The sequence below is a fragment of the Aulonocara stuartgranti genome (assembly GCF_965226115.1).
Source record: "Aulonocara stuartgranti genome assembly, chromosome: 12".
Classification (NCBI taxonomy): domain Eukaryota; kingdom Metazoa; phylum Chordata; class Actinopteri; order Cichliformes; family Cichlidae; genus Aulonocara; species Aulonocara stuartgranti.
This window is the reverse complement of record NC_138948.1, coordinates 6367972-6387303: the sequence shown is the minus strand read 5'-3', so window position 1 is coordinate 6387303 and position 19332 is coordinate 6367972. Positions and strand designations below refer to the sequence as shown.

The 19332-nt window shown below is 39.3% G+C and overlaps 2 protein-coding genes across 11 annotated transcripts; one reads left to right on the top strand and one right to left on the bottom strand.

Annotated features, from left to right (window-relative positions):
* Nucleotides 1–1199: 1199 nt before the first annotated feature.
* Nucleotides 1200–8238, bottom strand: LOC309718809 (uncharacterized protein). Of its 2 annotated transcripts, XM_082554380.1 has the most exons (9): nucleotides 7602–8238; nucleotides 5344–5615; nucleotides 4653–4806; nucleotides 4300–4546; nucleotides 3950–4038; nucleotides 3614–3764; nucleotides 2610–2767; nucleotides 2158–2250; nucleotides 1200–1459 (listed from the first exon to the last, which is right to left on the bottom strand). In XM_082554380.1, exons 1-9 carry the CDS (start codon nucleotides 7682–7684, stop codon nucleotides 1342–1344), a joined length of 1365 nt encoding a protein of 454 aa, XP_082410506.1. In that variant the 5' UTR covers nucleotides 7685–8238; the 3' UTR covers nucleotides 1200–1341. The 2 variants fall into 2 exon arrangements, with proteins under 2 accessions (XP_082410506.1, XP_082410507.1); XM_082554381.1 differs by lacking the exon at nucleotides 2610–2767 and having other exon boundaries at nucleotides 7602–8237.
* LOC309718811 (uncharacterized protein) lies at nucleotides 2682–18770 on the top strand. Of its 9 annotated transcripts, none has more exons than XR_014280083.1 (9): nucleotides 2682–2828; nucleotides 5390–5518; nucleotides 6208–6262; nucleotides 8254–8393; nucleotides 11522–11651; nucleotides 12409–12649; nucleotides 15458–15532; nucleotides 16553–16672; nucleotides 17082–18770. XR_014280083.1 is itself a non-coding variant. In XM_082554386.1 (2 exons), exons 1-2 carry the CDS (start codon nucleotides 16411–16413, stop codon nucleotides 17234–17236), a joined length of 417 nt encoding a protein of 138 aa, XP_082410512.1. In that variant the 5' UTR covers nucleotides 15554–16410; the 3' UTR covers nucleotides 17237–18770. The 9 variants fall into 9 exon arrangements, 1 of the variants encoding a protein (XP_082410512.1); XR_014280084.1 differs by having other exon boundaries at nucleotides 11486–11651; nucleotides 12409–12435; XR_014280085.1 differs by having other exon boundaries at nucleotides 11486–11651.
* Nucleotides 18771–19332: the final 562 nt, after the last annotated feature.

Genomic DNA, 19332 nt, shown 5'->3' with positions numbered 1-19332 from the left:
TTTACTCATTATTTTTTTATCAGTCACGGAGGCACCTTTACCTGTTGTTGTTGGGAGTGTTCAAGATCCATGCTTGGGTATGGTTGTGCCAGTCATATTGAAGCCAAGTGTAGTTTCAATATTAGTGAAAAACTTGGATTTGAAATCCAGAAAAAGTAAAATTATGCCCTTACTCAAGCTAAAGCAAGTTGTTTCTGACCCCTGTCAGAAAATAAACAAATTCATAAATACACCGATGTAACAGAAGCAAACATTTGTGCAATGTATGGTTTTACTCATTATATATATATAAGATAACTCAGAACGAGCAGAGCTACTGTAACAGGCTGCCACACACGGGGGGCACCGGAAGAAATATATTTTCCAGTTTTTTTTAAAGAACTTTAAATTCTGTTTTATTGTAGTTATGACTGTCTATTTCCATGAAAACTGTGTGTGAATCATAATAAACTCATACTGTGTAAAATTCTCTGGCTTTTGGATCCAGAGTGGTGAATGTAACTGTGAGGGGAGAGTCACCCTCTGCAGGAAAAACACTGTTGAGCCAGTTTATTAAAAACAGATGTCTATGCTATTAATTATGTCTATGTGTGCTGCAGAAAAGCTTGTAAAACCCACAAGTGTATCGGAGCCTCGTGACTTGTATACGTATGTGTGTATGCGTGTGAGTATGGGTATTCCAGATTGGCCTCAACTTCCTGTTTGACCTAAGTCAACAGACTCACACATACAGCTGTAGCACTGCTGCTACGTCATGTTGCATCACTCGCCAACACTCACTGCTGCTGACCGTTCAATGTGCTTTCCTGTGCACTCAGAGTCACCTAGGAATTTTTTTGTAGTGAAATCTGAGGCTGCGTGCATTTTATCCAGTCGTGAAATCGCACTTTGGCGAAAAAAATAAATGGAGGAATGCAGAGGTCGCAGCAAATGTATGCAGGCCAAAATAGCTTAAACAGTGTACACCATGTGAGATTTTTTAAGAGCACAGACAGGTTGTCGTCTGAACTATCAGCTTATGCGGGCTGTCGTACATACATACCAGTATGATTAAAACTTCAACAGTGAGGTTTAATTGCCAGATTTGGATGATGACTATACCGTGCAGATTATGACGCGTGTGGGAATAAAACTTTAATCATTAATAATTCCTGAGACGAACACAAATTTTTAAACGCTGATGTTTTTCTTTATGTGGACATGACCTGACATACAGATTTGGACGTGTTAAATGCTTAAACGTGCTCTCAAGTCAGTATGTTTGTAGACAAATACATCAGCATTTAGAGGAAATGCAGGAACAGAATTCTAGGTTTTTTTATTTTCTTGCTGGATTTGGGTTCAGCAGACTGATGAGGTGGAGGGTCCTGCTTCTGCATGAGTGTCCCGAGAAGCCAGGTCAGATGGGTTAGACCTATCATCAGAGGCTGCGGTCAATGCCTTGTGACAGCCGGGTTTCCTGAGAGATTTATAAAGAAGCATAATGAAACAAAATCCAACCGCACAGTTTCTTTTTTAGCACTTCTAATTCTTAGAGGCACAAAAATATTATTGAGAAATGACATCACAACCAACAACCTAATTAATCTCACACTCCTTTTACTTCTGTTTTTGTCCTCTACCCACTCCAAAATCATACTGAGGATGTTGAACTCCCTAATGCTCCACTTTATTCCCTTTCGTAAGAGTTTTTTCTCAGCAAACGGCTGCCTGCTGATCAATGATGATGAGTCGTCTCTATTTTCTGAGGCGGCTGAGGTCCTTCGACATCTGTCTGACAATGCTCAGGATTTTCTATGAGTTGTGGCTAGTGCTATTCTCTATGTTGTTGCATGCTGTGGGAGCAGGTTCAGTGTCGCAGATACCAAAAAAAGACTCAATAAACTGATTGGCCAGTAATGTTGTGGGGATGGAGCTGGATTCCCTTAAGGTGGTGTTGAATGTTGTCCAAGATAAAGACAATGCTGAATAATACCTCCCACCCACTCCATGACATGTTGGCTAGCCACAGGAGCACATTCAGTGAGAGACTGAGATTACCTAAAAGCACCACTGAACGACCTGTGGCCATCTCCCTGTACAACTCCTCCATCTAATACACTGTAAGCCAGTGGCAGCTGGCTGCTGGTGGACTGATGTCCTGCACCAGAGACGTACCTCCATCTGGGTCGAGGTAAGAAGCCAAGATCGCCCGGCCTGTAGCGGCTCAACAAAAACAGTGGATCTGTGCCAAGGTTCAAAGTCTCTGGGCTGAGGACAAATAGAATGACAGGACTGTTGTTATTAATTAACATTTTTTTGCGTGTTATCATTTTCTACTTTACCTTAGCACTTTATCTTTTCTTTTTGAGAAAAAAACATATCATGGTGTTTTTGAAACCAAAACAAAAGTCACAGCAACTAAGCAAAAGCTTATTTATAGAGGCGTACATTGTTTTTTGACTATTTTGAGGCCAACTGGGAGATAATCTGGCTCTCATGGGCCTCAGTCGGGCAAAGATCCAGTTCACTGCTATGAAGAACCTGGCAGCTTTCAGCAGATATCAGGCCACCATTTTCACGACTCATTACACTAACATACACAAACCGGGCAAAGTGTTTCCAAGCACCTGACTGTTCTGGGGCCAGATGTCTGCAGTTTCTGCCCTCGACTGCTCTTCTCTGGGGAATTATAAAGAGCGGACTCTGTTCCATGGGATGTGTTGCTTTCCAGGATCTCACGCAGCTTCTGGATCTTCCCCTGAGCCTCAGAGAATTTCTCTAAGCCCTTCAGAGGACAGAGAACAAAACCATTATCTCGGTGGATGAGACAGTGTACACATTAGCGGGTAAGTCACAAAATAATATTTTGTTCTCATAATACTATAGCGTTAAAAGACAATAAGGCTAATCAGTTAATAGTGTTCACTTCACCCTAGGCCACCTAATGTGAAAGTGTTAGAATTTTGAGTTTCTTTTTGTGTTCAGAAAAAATCAAAGCACTCACCAGTAGTTGGCAAATTACATCTTAGTTAGGTGAAAGATTTATATGAAATCTTGCCTCTTGCAAAACAATAATCAATACAGTGGCTCAAAATTTCACCTAAAATGAATGAGGTTAATGTGAATAGAAGTAAACAAACTTGCAACAAATTACTGAATTTTACTCACATCTGAATCAAAAGATTAGTTCATTATCAGGCATCTGGAGAACTTCAAGACATATTGGGGAGGTCATTTAGCCATTTAAATGAGCTGTGTTGGATCAAGGACATGTCTAAAACCCTCGAGGCCTGAAGTTCCCTGCCCCTAATCTAACGTATCACACACAGAATAACTGTTTCACGATACCATCGTTATTGTTGTGTATGTCTTATGATGCCATTGTATCATTTGTGAATTAACATTTATACCTTCATGCCAGAGTTTTACCTGTTGTGGAATATCTGGATACCTGGTTTCTTGGATGCCTGTCTCAATAGCAGAACATAGGGAGGATTTCCAGCAGTCTTCAATTAATACCAATCAAACTGGACCACCAAGCACAGAACTATCTCCCATACAAACATTATGATATGCTGTGGCTGCAATCAAATGGCTAAAGGCCATAGTTATTGTCAGGCTGTGTTCTTACCATCACAGCAGGTCTCAGAATGTTTGCTGCTTTCTCCATGTCTGCCTTGAGTTGCCTCCTCCTACTCATCTCCTCCTGGAGCTCAGCCTCCAGCTGAGCTGCCTCAGCTTTCTTTTGACTGCACACTTCAGAATCCAAGTTCAGCTGCTGTCTGAAATTATAACACAGAATAAAAGTTGACCCAATGTGGGTGTGGCTCAGTGGTAGAGCATCTGACTGTAGAGAAGCTGTCTCTGTTAAAGTCTCTATTAAAGCTTTTGTATGTTGCTACTATCAGGAAGTTAAAAAAATAATCTTGGAGAAACAGAAATAAATAAAAAGTAAAGAAGTAAAGACCTCAGGTCCTGTTTCTTGGCCAGCAAGAGGCTGTAGTTATTCAGCTGAACCTTGAGCTGCTGGCACTTCTTCGACAGGTGATCTTCTTTCTGTAAATCGGGTGATAAATATGGAGACATGAAGAATGAAAACGAGTTATCAGTTAAAATAGTGTTACAATATTTTAAGGCAATACATATCTTCCCACATGCCTCATTCTACATAATAATAAAAAGCAATAAGACTTGTATGTTGCATGTAGCAATGTAACATCAACTTTTTAAACAGAAGGCAGATGTACCAATTCAAGCTACCACAACCTCTAGGAATTACGCAGGCACATTTATGTCCCTTCTATGCAGACATCGTACCTCCTTGAGTTGGATGATGTCCTGGCTAGCTGCGTGGCTGTCCCTCTTCATGTTTTGTACTTCAAGACAGAGTTCACTCTCTTGGCATTGCAGGATGGATTTCTCTTTCAAGAGTTTAAAGCTCTCTGCTGTAAGCTCCTTGACTTTTTTAAGCACCTCTGCGTGCTGAATCTTCTCCTCCTCAACAATTGCTGAAACTTTATTTTTGATGGAGCTCCACACTTGTTTCTCACAGTCTTGAAACACTCTGTTGTTGGAGAACAGGGGTCAGTAAGTCGACGCAGCATCCAGAGGGAACAACTCCTCCTGCAGTTATAACTGTAGCTTGAATTTAACTCTGCACTAGACCTTACTTTGCCCCCTGTAAATCCAATTGTTTCTGCAGTCTGGCGATGGCAGCTCCATATTCTTCCCTCGTAGTGTATAGCTGCTTCTCAATAAACTCCACGTAGGCCAGTCGCTGTGTCATCCTCTCCCTCTCCTTCTGCTGCTGGTCCAGCTTCTCCTCTGAGTGGTGGAAAGGAGGTGCAAATGAAAACAGGAAGCTAGAAACATCCCAGTGTAAGCTTCACACAGTCTCAACAACGGTTTTGCAAAAATCATGGTTTGGACACTGTGGTTATGATGTTTTTGCAAATCTCTCAAAAAGGCAGACACAAAATTTAAAACAGCAATTTTAAGGTTCAACCCACAATCAAATTAATATATTTTTCTCCTGGTCTGGCTATAAATGTGCACAGTGGTGCAGCAGCTAGCTCATTAGCACTGTTGCCTCTTAGTGAGAAGGTTCCTGGTTTCAAACTCCCGACTGGCTGGGCCTTGTGTGCTCGTCTTGTACCTGTGTGGGTCCAGCTAATCCACCTTCACCCCACCCCAAAGATACACATCTTAGGTTAACTGCTGATTCTAAATTGGGCATGTGGCATGTGGTGGTGCGTCTCTGTGATGGACTGGCCAACTTCTGCCCCATGTTTAGACCAGCTGACTTAACCGAACACAAGATGATGAAAAATAATAAATGATCTGACTCAGCGTCTATCTCACTTTGCAACGTGCTCTTTGACTTGAGTCTGTCCACTTCCTTCTGTAGCTCCTCCTTCTGCTGGTTGAGATGCAGCTTGAGCTCATCGGTTTCCTTTTTGTCAGCTTGCTGCTGATGCTCCAACACCTTACTCAGCTCCGCAACCTTTTTCTCTACTGCATTTGAGGAGTCTGTCAGGTAATTACATATATCGTCCCTGTCCCTCCCCATTGCTCCATACCAAATTCTGAGGTCATCTATCAGTTTCTTCAGCTCGTCACATCTGAGCTGACACCTGCAGTACAAAAAAGGACATATGGGTTTAGAATTTATGAATCTAATATGAGATGCTGAGCTGAAACTGCTGTAGCTGGTACATCAGAATAGTGAAAAAGGAAGTTTTAAGATTTTATAATTGAGGAAGAAATACATTTACTTGGTCCTTACAGAGGGGTGAGGTGAGGTTGACAGGTTAAGGAGGTGAGTTGAGCCTAGAGTCTGAAAGATGGTTATCTTTTTGCCATTGTAACTTTTGCTGAACAGATAACCTGGTCCAGATCATGTCATGTTCAGAGTTTTGCTTTAAAATCATCTGGAAGCGCCACGTTTTCACTAACTCTTTTATTTACAGTATAGAGATATAGAGTCTCTGCTGATGGACTGCATTTATAGCAAATGTAGCTGTTAAGTTTTGTTGTTGTGAAATATGTGTTGTATTGTCATTGGAATTTGCATGTAGGTCTAATCATATTCAGATGGTGATACAGAAAATTTTCTTGTTATTTTATGCATAAATGCTATGTCATTGCCACACTGAAGAAAGTTTCAAGTTCTTGACTCTGATTCTGAAAAAGGATTGTAATGTTGCTTCCTTTTTTACACCTGAGGTAAAGATCATAAGGAAACTACGGGCTCAGATTCAGACGGAGGATTCAAACCCAGGTCAGCTAAAGTTATTCTTCTATATTTTACAGTAAATAGAATTTTTAGCTTTCATAATTAAATTATGGATTTGAGGCTGTTTGTTGTCACTATTTAATTTAATTTAATGTCTTTCAGATTTTTTTAAAATCACATGTAAGAAGAATTGCATAGCAGTTAGGCACCATGTTATTAGTAGCTGGTACTGTAGAAACCTTCAAGATAAAAACAGTCAGTCACAACATAGCTGCCATTTGATCCAAAAGCTGATGAAGCACACACAGATACATGTAACCTATGAAGCTGTTCTATAATCACGTGTTTAAAAGTTTTGGGACATTTTTGGTGGTGGTCAGAGGGCCCGGTGGCGCCTGTGTCCGGCAGCCTCGCCTCTGTCAGTGCGCCCCAGGGCAGCTGTGGCTACAATGTAGCTTGCTATCGCCAGTGTGTGAATGTGTGTGTGAATGGGTGAATGACTGAATGTAGTGTGAAGCGCTTTGGGGTCCTATGGACTAGAAAAGCGCTATACAAATGCAGGCCATTTACCATTTTTGTGTTATGTTAAAAGTCGTTTACCCAACAAGTCAAGTCAAGTCAAGTCAAGTTTATTTATAGAGCACATTTAAAAACAACCAAGGCTGACCAAAGTGCTGTACAGTAAATACAGATAAAAATACAATAGAACACAATTTCGTAATAACACCTCGCTGATAAAAATAAAATAAAATATATAAAACAAATAAATTAAACCTTTCTAAAAGCCAATGAAAAGAGGTGAGTTTTAAGAGCGGTTTTAAAAGTTTCTAGGCTTTTGGAGAGTCTGACGTGAGGAGGTAAACTGTTCCACAGTCTGGGTGCAGCCACAGCAAACGCCCTCTCTCCCTTTGTCTTTAATTTATACCTGGGAACATCTAAAAGCATCAGGTCGGCTGACCTCAAAGATCTCCTGGGGCGATAAGTACTAAGGAGTTCTGACAGGTAAGAAGGTGCAGTGCCATTTAAAACCTTAAAAGCCAGCAATAAGATTTTAAAATCAATCCTAAAGGCAACTGGGAGCCAGTGGAGAGAGCAGAGAACCGGAGTGATGTGGTCTCTTTTTTTTGAACCGGTCAACAGGCGAGCGGCAGCGTTCTGCACCAGTTGAAGGCGATGTAGACAGGAACGATCTAGGCCAGCATAGAGGGAATTGCAGTAGTCTAGCCGTGAAGTAATAAAAGCATGGACCACTCTTTCTAGATCGTTCCTGCAAAGGTAAGACTTGACTTTGGCTAAAATCCGCAAATGATAAAAAGATCCCTTAACTACAGAGCTGATTTGTTTATCAACAGAGGAGCAGCAACATAGAGCAATGGTTTCTTACCTTTCCAGCTCCTTATCTAAGAACTGAATTTGTGTCAAATATAAAGCCTTGTCTCTGTCAGCAGGAACTGTCTCATCTGCCATAGTTGCTGATTTTTCCGCCTTTTTTACGATAAACTTGTTGGTGCTGTGTTTTATCTCCACTCCTTTAACAGCACATTTTCAAATAGCACAGAGAAACGATGTTAGTTGTTGCCAGGATACGCTGCATTCAGGGACCGCTTGAAATATTCAGCGCTTGATGTATTTGCTCTAAATGCAAATGTATATATAGTCTGCTGGTTGTTATGGTTCATTTAAGACTTCAGTTTGTTTTTCGTTTGTTTATTTGCAAAGTTGATTTTCAGTTTACAAATTTAGTAGTCACATTAATGAGATTAATGAATTATCTGAAAGGAAATCTAGCAATTCTAGCAACAATGCCCAGTTATACAGTTATTGTGATAATAATAACTGATTTATTTTATATATTATATTTTAGTTTGTTTTTTTAGTTTAGTTTAGTCATTTATATCATTGTTTACATGTATTGGGATTATCCTGAAGCACCTAATTACTAATTGCATGGTTTTATAGACACTTATAATCACTGTAACTGATAACTGTTTACTGCCCTTAGTTTTCATGCTCCTGAGCTTCTTATCTGTCTACAGAGCCACCTTGCACATGCAGAGGAAACACAGCACCTCTCAAGCTGCAGAGCTGTACATGCTTGTCTGTTGGCTGACAGTCAGTCTGCTCTGGGTTTGATCGCATTACTCCCCATGACAAAAGCTCAGTACTGCTTTGTGAGGTAAAGAACACAAATGCATGGTCTCTGACTATCAACAGGCTTACATTTGTGGGCTTTTAAAGCGTAACTACACCTTCAAATTATGCAGTCACAGCAGATGCATCGCAACAGAGGAAGGAGTTATGAACACTTCACTGCCACTGAATATGTGTGTATATAATTTAGCCTTGACAGTTTTACTGCATTGTTCACCTTTTGTACAGAGAGCAGAGGTTGATGAAAGGTTACATGAAGACTTCAGAAGTTTTTATCAGTCCGTAGATTTTTTTTTTTTCCTCTTCTTCAGTTCTGACAAAATCCCTCAACACAAAAGACGCACCATGAGAGTCGTCCAACCCACGGATCTATTAATACCTGCAAATAGAGGTGCTCCCTGAACATGTGGCTGCCAAACCAAAATGTTTCTCTAATTACTCTGTTTGGTCTCAAACAGACACACAAAGTTCACAAAATCAAGTTGATCTCAATGACTCATTTACTTTGTTCTTTTTTTCATATCACTTGTTTGAATTTGTGACTTTGATTCAGTTTAATTTCTTTAATTTCTTGGTTTCAGGTTATGTTTCCAGTGTAGTTTTTATTGTTTGAAAATATTTAGTCTTCATTTAGTTTTTTGAAGTTGACTCGCAAGCTTGTAGACATCCGAAGTCAAAATTAACAAATACTAAAACTTAGGGTATTTGATTTTTTGGGTGATATGATTTTGTTTTAGTTAGGTTTACAAAATTATTTCAGTTGGTAAACTATAATAACCTTGATCCTTGGTCTTTTGCAGGAAACAGTAGGCGTACATTTTAAAAAGTGAATGTGATGTTTACAAGTTTCTATGTAACAAAGCGTGAAGTCTCATAAAAATCCTAATATGAAGACTACTACTTACTACTTAATTAAATAACAGACCTCAGTAGCTATGTTACAATATGACAACCACAGCTGGGCAAACTAATTATATCTAATTATATTATTTAGAACTAATTATGTGTTTTCAGTTTCTGAAGATTGAGCACGATCTTTCTTTTGGCACAAAGTAAAAATATCAATTCCAATATTCAGTCAGACCTTATAAAAGTAAAATGTTTGGTTAGCTGCGTGTGACTCGAACAGAGTTCAAACCCAGCATACACCTGTGTTTGCATACCTTCAGGTACAGTCAATCATAATCATTGCTGAGGTTTCTCCTATGCACATTGTCATAACCTGTGAAGTGTCCTGCACGCTACCTCCACCACCCACAGATATTCAGCCCGAGGCCGGCATACTGTAACTCAGCTGTCTCTGTGTTATTGTCTGTTTTTCTCTGTTGCATCGGCCCCTGGGAGGACGATGCTGTCAAAATAAAATAATGTGCTCTTTGCACGAAAAGTGAGATGGATATGTTTCCTCACTGAGAAAGGATTAGATGGTGGAAGACATGAGCAGAGAGACAAAACAGCTTGTGGTGGAAAGTGAGGGTGTGGAGGTTAAGACATTCAGCTCTCACGACACGAGTCGTGAGTTCATTTTCTAAAAATATATTTTCCTTTTGTGAAAAACTACAACTCTAGCACTAAGATATTTCATAGAAACTTTAGACAAATTAAACTCTCAGAAAAGGTTCATTCTTTTTTTTTTCCAATGAATTATAAGTTATCAATTATTCCAGCAAGATGCAAAAAACTTTTTGAGTTCTTCCTCTTGGCAAATAATCACTGATTATTTGCATATTAAATTTAATGTGAGTCGAGCAAACACGCACGTACAGAAAACATACAAAAATCTTCATTATCCTTGCATGTAATGCCTTGTCATATCTCACAATATTAAAACCTTTAGCCAGGACTGTCTGCAGTGACAGTTATGTCTCCATGTTTATGCAAAGATTTTTTGTTTTCTGGTATTTGCTGGTCCCAAACCATCTTTGGCTACAACAGCCAGCTTTATACCTCTCTCCTTGTCCTTTGATTACCAATATTTTAATTCTTGACTACTCCTGAACTTTGCCACAGTAAGAGCACCTAAACCTTAACCCTGTCCTATTAACATTAGAGTTTGTGTCCTAGTTGCAGCAACAACAGATAAAAAGAATGAGAGACGAGAACGTGATCTGCTGCAGGCCTCGGGCTGCTGAGCACAGGAGAGGCACACATCGAAATAGCTGCTTAAACAATGTTTTTACCAATCTGTGTGTGAATATGCTACCTGTTTGTTTCCCAGTTGTCATGGCAGCCGGTAATTAAACCTAAAAGCACACCAAGTGTTGCTGAACACAGCAATCAGCTTCTGCTCCTCCTCCAGTTAGTCTCATATTTTGTGTTGACTGGCTGACAATATCACAAAGAGATTTAAAGACATGAAGCGCATGAGACTGGCTCATTTGCTTGCTGTAGTAACACAGTTTTACCTGGCAACAGATGGAAAGTCAGCGCCATCAAACATTTACGTTTTCAGTTTAATTTTCCTTTAGTCAGTAAATCCAATCACACTGCTCTAAAGCATGAGGCCATGGGTATCTAACTCTCTAAAGTAGAATTTTATTAAATTACTTTAAACGAAAAAACCTTTAGGAATTGTTCTAGAGGATTGTGGTGGATGTTTGCAAATTTAAAGAGTGGCAGGTGGTGGCGGTGGTGGAGGTGGAGCATTCATCAGTTGTCATAACACCATAAAGTCAAATACGGACAGGCTGTTCAATTGAAACCCAGTGTGCTCACTGATAAATTCCACTTGGTGCTGCGATTATTATTATTAGCCTTCAAATTACAGGTTGTGCTTTTGGAACAAATATAAACGGATACCTTTTAACTGCCATGACAAAGAAGAACAAAACCTTTAGAAACCACTTACCAACTCAAATTACACCTGACCTTTACCATTTACAACATCCTGAATGCCACTGATGTTGTTAGGATACTAGAATGCTGCTCGCTTATCTCAGCTCAGAAACATTTAGATGTTCCCACAATAATTACAATATTTTCAAGTTATTCACTGCAGGAAAATGTTGTAAATAGAGGTGCACTCTGTAAAGTACATGTAAAGTAGGCCCTTGCATGAATGTAATGCAGTTGCATCTCTCACATGCCCTGCTTATAAAAAGGATGCAATGTTTACAGATGTTGCCTAATCACACCACAGTAATAATGTTGCAGTTATCTTTGTGAGGACCAGTTGGGTTCAGACCACGGCCATCAAACAGACCCCGGGACCAAAGTTGACCTGGCAAAGACTCCAATCTGGCCCACTCACATTTCCAGCTTTGGAAAATGTAAAGGAGTAAAGGTATAAATCTTGGAATTTTAACTGTATTTGCATATGATTTATAAAGTTTCCTACCGAAAAAGACCTCCTTCGTGGCCATGCATATCACACCAACGTAATTAAGTAGCAGATAAACAACTGGGCAATGAGAAACAGAACTTTTAAATTGAATTTACACATTTATCATGCAGAAACACTGAGGTGTACCATACTGTAAGATATCTCAGGGACTAAATGCATAGTTAAACTTCTTTACATTTACAGAAAGGAGAGTTTCACTGGTCCAGCCCCCCTTAAGATCAAAGTAGGCTGTGTGTTCTTTTTAATTATTTTTTTTTTGGATGCCTCTCTTTGTTTTACATGGCTTCAGTGGTCTGAGGGATAAAACTTAGCTCAAATTGGTTAGGTAAATTGGTTAGGTAAATTGGTTAGGTAAATTGGTTAGGCTGCGAGTTTGGCACTAAATTGAGAGGGTTTCATTTAGAGGAGGTAGAAATGTTCTGATATTCAAACCATAATCTTGTTGGATGAAGTTATTATCCACCTACATTTTAAACCAATTATAAGAAGAGTTGGAACGAGGCCCATTTCACAATTTAGATGAATTGAAACTGGAATTTCCCTCTTTCGAAACAAAAGCTAAATAATGAAGCTGAATTCTTTGGGCAGGGTGTTAGCTCCTGTGATTACTGCTCAGGGAAATATTTGTCTGTAGCATTAGGCTGTAATAACTTTGATTTTCAAGCGCTAACCTGCCTTAACCTTTTGTTTCCTGCAGCCCAAAGGCCGAGCCTTTTCCTCTCAGGTATGAACCAGGAGATAGGTATTCCGTCTCCATGCCAGTACAAACGATGTGTAGCTGAGTCTGAAGCATCAAACAGCATTAGGGCTGCTGACAAACATGGAGGATTAAAATAAGAATGAAGGGGAGGAAGTATTGGTTGTCTGTGCCAATCGCATCCCCTCTGATACACAAAGACTTTCTGGTAATCCCACCGCACCAGGATCCCTTTTCCTAGGTAAACCACCTGAATGGAGTGGAATCTTTGGAATGCGTGCCTGTGTGTTCCTGCGCTGAAGAATATGCTATTAGGCAACTGAGTTTTAGTATTCACTAGTAAGCGTGCTTTATCATAAAAATGATGTATTTGTGGTAAAGGATGTGAGGCATTAAATCTCCTCCGGTGGGTTTAGCCTTGAGGGCAAGAGCATTTGAGCGTACGATGGGGGCATCTCCTACACATCATCCTTCTTTTGCATTTTAGTGTTACAAAGTTAGATGGAAAAACGAACACAGTTTTTACCAGAACTTGTTTGGTTTCTTTTAAGCAGAAAGCTCCTTGAATCACGACACTTTCAGTAATTTGAAAAAACAAAACAAACAAACCCGACAAACAACGAATGAATAAATTTATGCCTTGTTAGATACTGGGTTATGATAAAGATCCCATTTTCTAAATTGTTTAATCCTGCTGTGTGTCACAATTCTATTACTTTTAAATCAAAATTATTGTGGCTCTGTCCCTTTAGTTTATTTCTTTTAAACTTCAAATACAAATAAATCACATTTTGCCCTTTTTCAGACAACAAAAAAGCCATGATATAACATAAGAAACAGAACATGAATACAGAACTATAGAAAGTCCAATTTAATGTGATTTTATATTATTGTAGATTCAGACCCAGGTCTTCATATAGTTTGTACAGTTCATACAGTCTGTAGTTTTCCGTGCCATTTATAATATTGGTTTCTGCTTTTCTCTTTGTTTTATACCCACATGTAATTTTCCAAAACATGTAACTAAGGAGTCTTTGCAATTAACATTAATTTACCATTACCATTACCACCACCCATTTACCGTTTCATTTTAAGACAGAAGGATGAGCATGGTGTACCAGACTCGGCAAAGCCATGCCAGTACCTGTCCTACAGAGTCTGAATCATTTCCTTTCATTTGCACAGTGCTGAGTAAGGTTTCTCTAAAAGTTTATATCTGAACTAGGAGAACGCGATGATTAACATTCACGTTGAAATGTGTTACATCTCTAAGGAAAGTGTTTTCAAGAGAAAGAGAACAAGCTGCCTATAATAATATATCACAACCTCAAGTTATTCATGTCCAGCTATTAACAAATCAATGCCTATTATCAATTATGTTTCAACATCTAGCATGCTAGCCTCATTGGATTTTTTCTGTACAAAGTACACTTTAAAAAAAAACCTAAGAAAATAAAATGTATATACACAAAGTGTAGTAGGCTACTAGTCGCTTAAAAGTAAATACTGTCCAGAGTTGACCTGCTTTGGTGGAGGTTTGTGTTTTCAGAGTGCTTCTTGTTTTTAGAAAAACACTAAATTTGCCACAGTAGTGTGTGTTCACACAACTGTGTGACGTGTGAACCATTCACCGTAGAATGTTTTACCTGCTATATTATGTGAACAAAAGAGTGACGTTAATGCTTCCAAAGCACAACGCGTGCACATGAGCTTTGTCTTACGCTACGTTCCTGCGCGCACTAAACAATGCTGATGACAAAAGCTGTTACGTTTTATTTTTTTATCTACCTATACAGGTGCTGGTTTTATTACAGTGTTTATTGTAAAATAATATTTATAAATGTATTTTTATATTATTTTACCCTAATGTTAACAGTCATTGAACAGTTGTGGTCTGTGGGATCAGCTGAGTGTGTTAACATCTTACATCTTTGTTGCTTTTTATTGTCAGTCTAAAATTGATGCAACTAACTGCAACCACAGCAAAAGGATTTCAACAGTATTTTTCTTCTTTTGTCTTTTATATCCTTTTCACTTTCTTTGTGGATCAAACATGAGCTTTGGGTGGGGACAGAAAGATTACATGAGTCTTAATATAAATAGGCTAAAGGACAATACTTGAGTGAAATATTTGTTCCCTTTGGTCAGGGCTTGAACCACTGACACTCCCTAAGTGAATCACAGCTTACGCTCACGTGCTCCTCGGATTTACCCTTTTTCCAAGCTTGGAAAATATTTCTTCTGATTGCATAGCGTGTTCTCGAGATTTTAAAACTGGAAAGTTGAAACAACGGATGCTACTGAGGATGCGTTGACCACACATTGATTTTGACTTGACATACTAAACCCAAACTAGATATAATTAACATACTAAATAAACAGATTAAAACTCCAATAAATGCTCCAAAATATGAGATTGATTATGTGTCATGGTTTGAGTAATTTTAAGAATTTATGATATAAAATGTTCATTTAAAATTGTGATTAGTTCAAAATGAGCGATTAGTTCAAAACCATAACAGTAACATCAAAACATGTTTTTGTTTAACTACAGCTTATCAAAAGAACCCGACAGAAGACCAGCACATCTAATACATGTCAACTGCAAATACAAAGTCATCACTTAAGAGCCTTTGCGAATGTGTTTGATTCATCATAATACAGAACACAGTAATCAATACAATCTTGACTGGAGAAGCAGATAAATAAGAACATATGGATTATGAAATGTTTGAAGGATTTGAGGCTCTGTGAGGCAACTTGAGATTTAACTGTTTGCGAGTTTTAACAGCACACAAAGAAGCTGTAAATGAAGAGAAAAGCAAAAAGTCTGTCTTTCTTACAACAGCCTTTCAAGTGCATGCGACTTATAATGTCAAAATTAGTGGAATCACTGCATGACAGTCGGTGTCCACTCACTGCCTGTTGCATGCAGCACTTTGGGATAAATGACTCTGCAGCTTTACTGTAATGCATTTGATGATATATTGTGTGTCGCGTGCAAAAATACAGACAAAAAGCTAATCAAAGCACCCTGAATACATTCCAGAAATTTCAGCAAATTTCTGTGGTCAAAGCCTGAGGAGAGAGGGAAGACACAAGTTCAGCCCACACGCAAGGAGAGGTGAGGAAACCTGTAGCTTTACTCTTTGAGCTCTAGAATTGTGTGCTTGTCTACTGTGCATCTTTTTTCTGTGGCATTCACCTTTATTGCAGAGGCTGACCATAAAACATGACTTGAATGTACTTTTATTTGATAAAAATCAGTTAGTTGGAGCTCCAGAAGATGTTTTGCTCGTGCTGCCGAAGGAACATATCCGCCAGTGATGATATGTAAAAACCAAAGATAAAAATCCTTCTGAAAAATAAAGTTCCTTCTAAGGAATTGTGGCGTTATACGTGGACCTGTTGAGTCCGTGAGTAAAAATGTTCCGTGTGTAAGGCCCCAGTCAAATGTATTATCAACAAGACACTGTTAGACACATTTCATTAAACTTCATGGCAGAATGGTGATGATGGAGAGTATTTAACTGAGCCAGCAATCCTCAACTTTGCCTTCTGACTTGAGGTGGTAATGCAGCTGCACCATGGATTTTCCCTACAGCAGGGATTTGTAGGGAGGAGGAGGCAGAAAAGCTTCCTTGGGGGGGAAAGGAGTTTGCGTGCATCCAAAAATAATCTTAACTCCTAACAACAATAATTCCCGAGGTGGGTGGCGTCCAACTGGCCAAAGGCAGACTGACAACACCTACTCTGCACATATTTAAAGAGTGTGTGCTTCAAACTCAGACCTAGAACCAGACTGGTGATGAAGATAGATAGGGCAAAACAGATGCATATGCTGCGTGCAAAAACTATCTGAAGTCTGACAAAGAGAAGCAGGAGCTGTTTATAATAGAGACTTCCTGATAATAATATAAAGGTATTAAGATCAGAATACCAAAGCACAGAGAAGCTGAAACATAAGACTAGCAGGACAAAGAAGAAGCTTAAGGGTCGACAATGCCTTTCTCTTCCTGCTGCAAACCTGTGCCTGTTGCCCTGGGGCCTCTGGAAGAATCCAGTACCCTGACAACATCCTACTCTTCTTCTCCACCTCCCTCTCCAACTCGGTTTCGCCGTCCCCGTCGGGTCCTGTATCCAGCCTTTCAGAGCAGGAGGCCCCCACTCAGGGAAGCTCCTGACAAGGCCTGTCGCTGTCTTCTGTTCCTGTCTGTGCTCGTCTTCCTGCAGATCTACACAGAGGAGCCACACACCTGCACAGGTTAGTTTGAGTACACTGACACGCACTGATAAATGAATCATTACATTAATGTCTTTATCTTTCAGAAGTCACTACAAAGTCTCCTTTATGACTGAATTTGATGCAGATCAGTAAAAATTAGTGTAGAGCACTTACTCGTGTCTGGGCGAAGGGTCGTTATGGGTTTATGGCTAAATGGCTATTTTATACAAGATGTCCATACATGTTTTAACCACAAATAAGGGGAATTTAAATAGGCATTTATAGAAAGTGTTGAACTTTAGTTGAACTTTGTTCTTTGAATTTGAATTTAAAATTGTCATTCTGTGGATTCACAAGATATTGGCAAATACACTGTTCATTTTTTGATCAATAATTAAGTGTTAACATACAATACTCTCTTTATATGAAATAAAAACTTATTTTACAGTAATTGAGAGCCAATGCCCAGATCCAGCAGTGTGTCAACTTGAGGCTGGTGATGGGAGCCTAGGCACATCCCAAGGATGGACAGGGGAGGAGCCCTGGAGGATTCAAACAGTGGATCGAGGATCAGAGACACAGGTGGAGTGTGTGGTGGCATGATGGAGGACAAAGTCACTAAATGCGAACAGAGTGAATGAGAAAAGGGTAAAAGAGAGGAATAGCCACACAGACAAGGTTAAGTTCGAATACTGTGTGGAGATGGTTTCCTCTTGAAAACATTTCTACATGCTAGTTTGATTGGGGATGGATAGTGGTGGTTTCCAAAGAATGTGCTCCACCTGTTCTGTCACCGCCACTGAGATGACACTCCAGCTCGACAACAGCAGTTATGTGGGACAGTGAAACGTGGATGAGTACAGTCAAAACTGATAAGAAGGGTAATATTTTCCACTGAAGATGTGTCAGGCAGATCTCAAAGTTAAACTGGTGTGACCACATTACAAACAAGGAAATGTGGAGAAGGACGAAAGCATGAAACAGATGTCACCAGAAGAGAAACAGAAATGAGAAAGGCCTAAGCTTACATGGTGTACAATGTGGCACAAAGACTTGAAGCAAATCAGTAGTGCCCGGCAAAGACACAGGATGACCTATTGTAAATAATAATGTTCAGTCAAAGGCTTACATTTTAACATTTCAAATAATTGTAACTATTTTGTGAATATTTCTGTCTGAGTGTGTAACCCTGTGGTAAAAAGTATGTATTTATTCAGAGAGTGTATTTTTATATAGCAGCACCATCCGTAATTTGTTTGCTACACTCATTTTAACACGCATCATCTGCTTTTTTAAAATAAAGAATAAATTGTTTATGCAAATGCCTCCATAAATACGACCATGCCTTACAGTACCTTTTTCCGTTAGTGTTATGCTTAAAAGATAATGTATTTTTTACTCAATGCATGTGACTAAAAGTATGTGAGTGCTTGTTTCACCACTGGTGTGCAGTAAAAACTCTTTGTATGATGACATGTTTCTGGTTTGACCTGTTCTCTGCTCCGAAACTGATCATTGTTGCAAGAGGCATTTTCAAACCAATCTTCACTCTAACTGCTATGTGAGGTAAACTGAGCAATGCCTGTGTGGGTGTTTACTGTGAGCACAGGGGTCTTTGAGTCACTGACTCATGGGTAATCCCTCAATCAGCCCACGCAGGCTGCTATAACAAACACACACAAGTCTGAGACTGTCAGGTGGAATACGCGACTGGCTGGTATCACTGTGAGAAAGTAGATGTGTTGGCACATGCCCGGTATGTCTACTTGTGTTGAGTTGTAACACCAGCTGATTTCTCTGATACAGTGTTGATGTCGTTATATATAATTTATATTCTGCATTAACTTGGATTACCTTTTGAACTTTAGACTGGAAGATTATGCTACAAAAACAAAAACTGACCAGTGGCACAGAGAAAACTGCTAAAATTAAATAAAATAAAGAGCGTAAATGCAAATATTTGTACAAAGCTTTGTGCAAAAAGCAGTTTTAAAATCGTAATTGGTGTGAATGTGTGTGTGAATGGGTGGATGACTGAATGTAGTGTAAAGCTCTTTGGGGTCCACAGGGACTAAGTAAAGCGCTATACAAATACAGACCATTTACCATTTAATTAAAGCAAATGTGTTATGTTTAATCATTTAGCTTAAAAAAGGTAATGAATTGTAATTTCATGATATTAAACTTCTTTCCAAGAGGAGATTCTATGTGACTGGGGAAATTAATGATAACTTAACAGCACAAATAACACGAAAACCATCATAAACCGTCACATTCAGTCTAGACATTCAAAACATTAGTAGTCAGAAGAAACGGCCTCAAGAAACGACAGAAAGAAGACATCTGCCTCAAGAAGATGATGTCAGTATGGACTCGTAATATTTAGCATTTGTGTCTTGCTGTTTTACATGTCTCTGCATATGATCTCATAAAATTAGTGAGTGCATGAGCTCATCGTGTCATTCAGCAATATGAGCATGTGCATCACCTCACGTCAGCAGGTCAACACACTGTCGGTTTGGAGTAGCAGATCGTGGAGCATGTATACCAGTGCACAAATGCATTTATAACCCCCTGCAGCTAATAATCGCATCAAGTCTGTGCTGCAGGTCTACCCCAGTCTGCCAGCATTTACCACAATATACCATAAATCATGTAAACAAGCCGAGCTGAGTGAGTTAGTGTGCCTGTGTGACTGC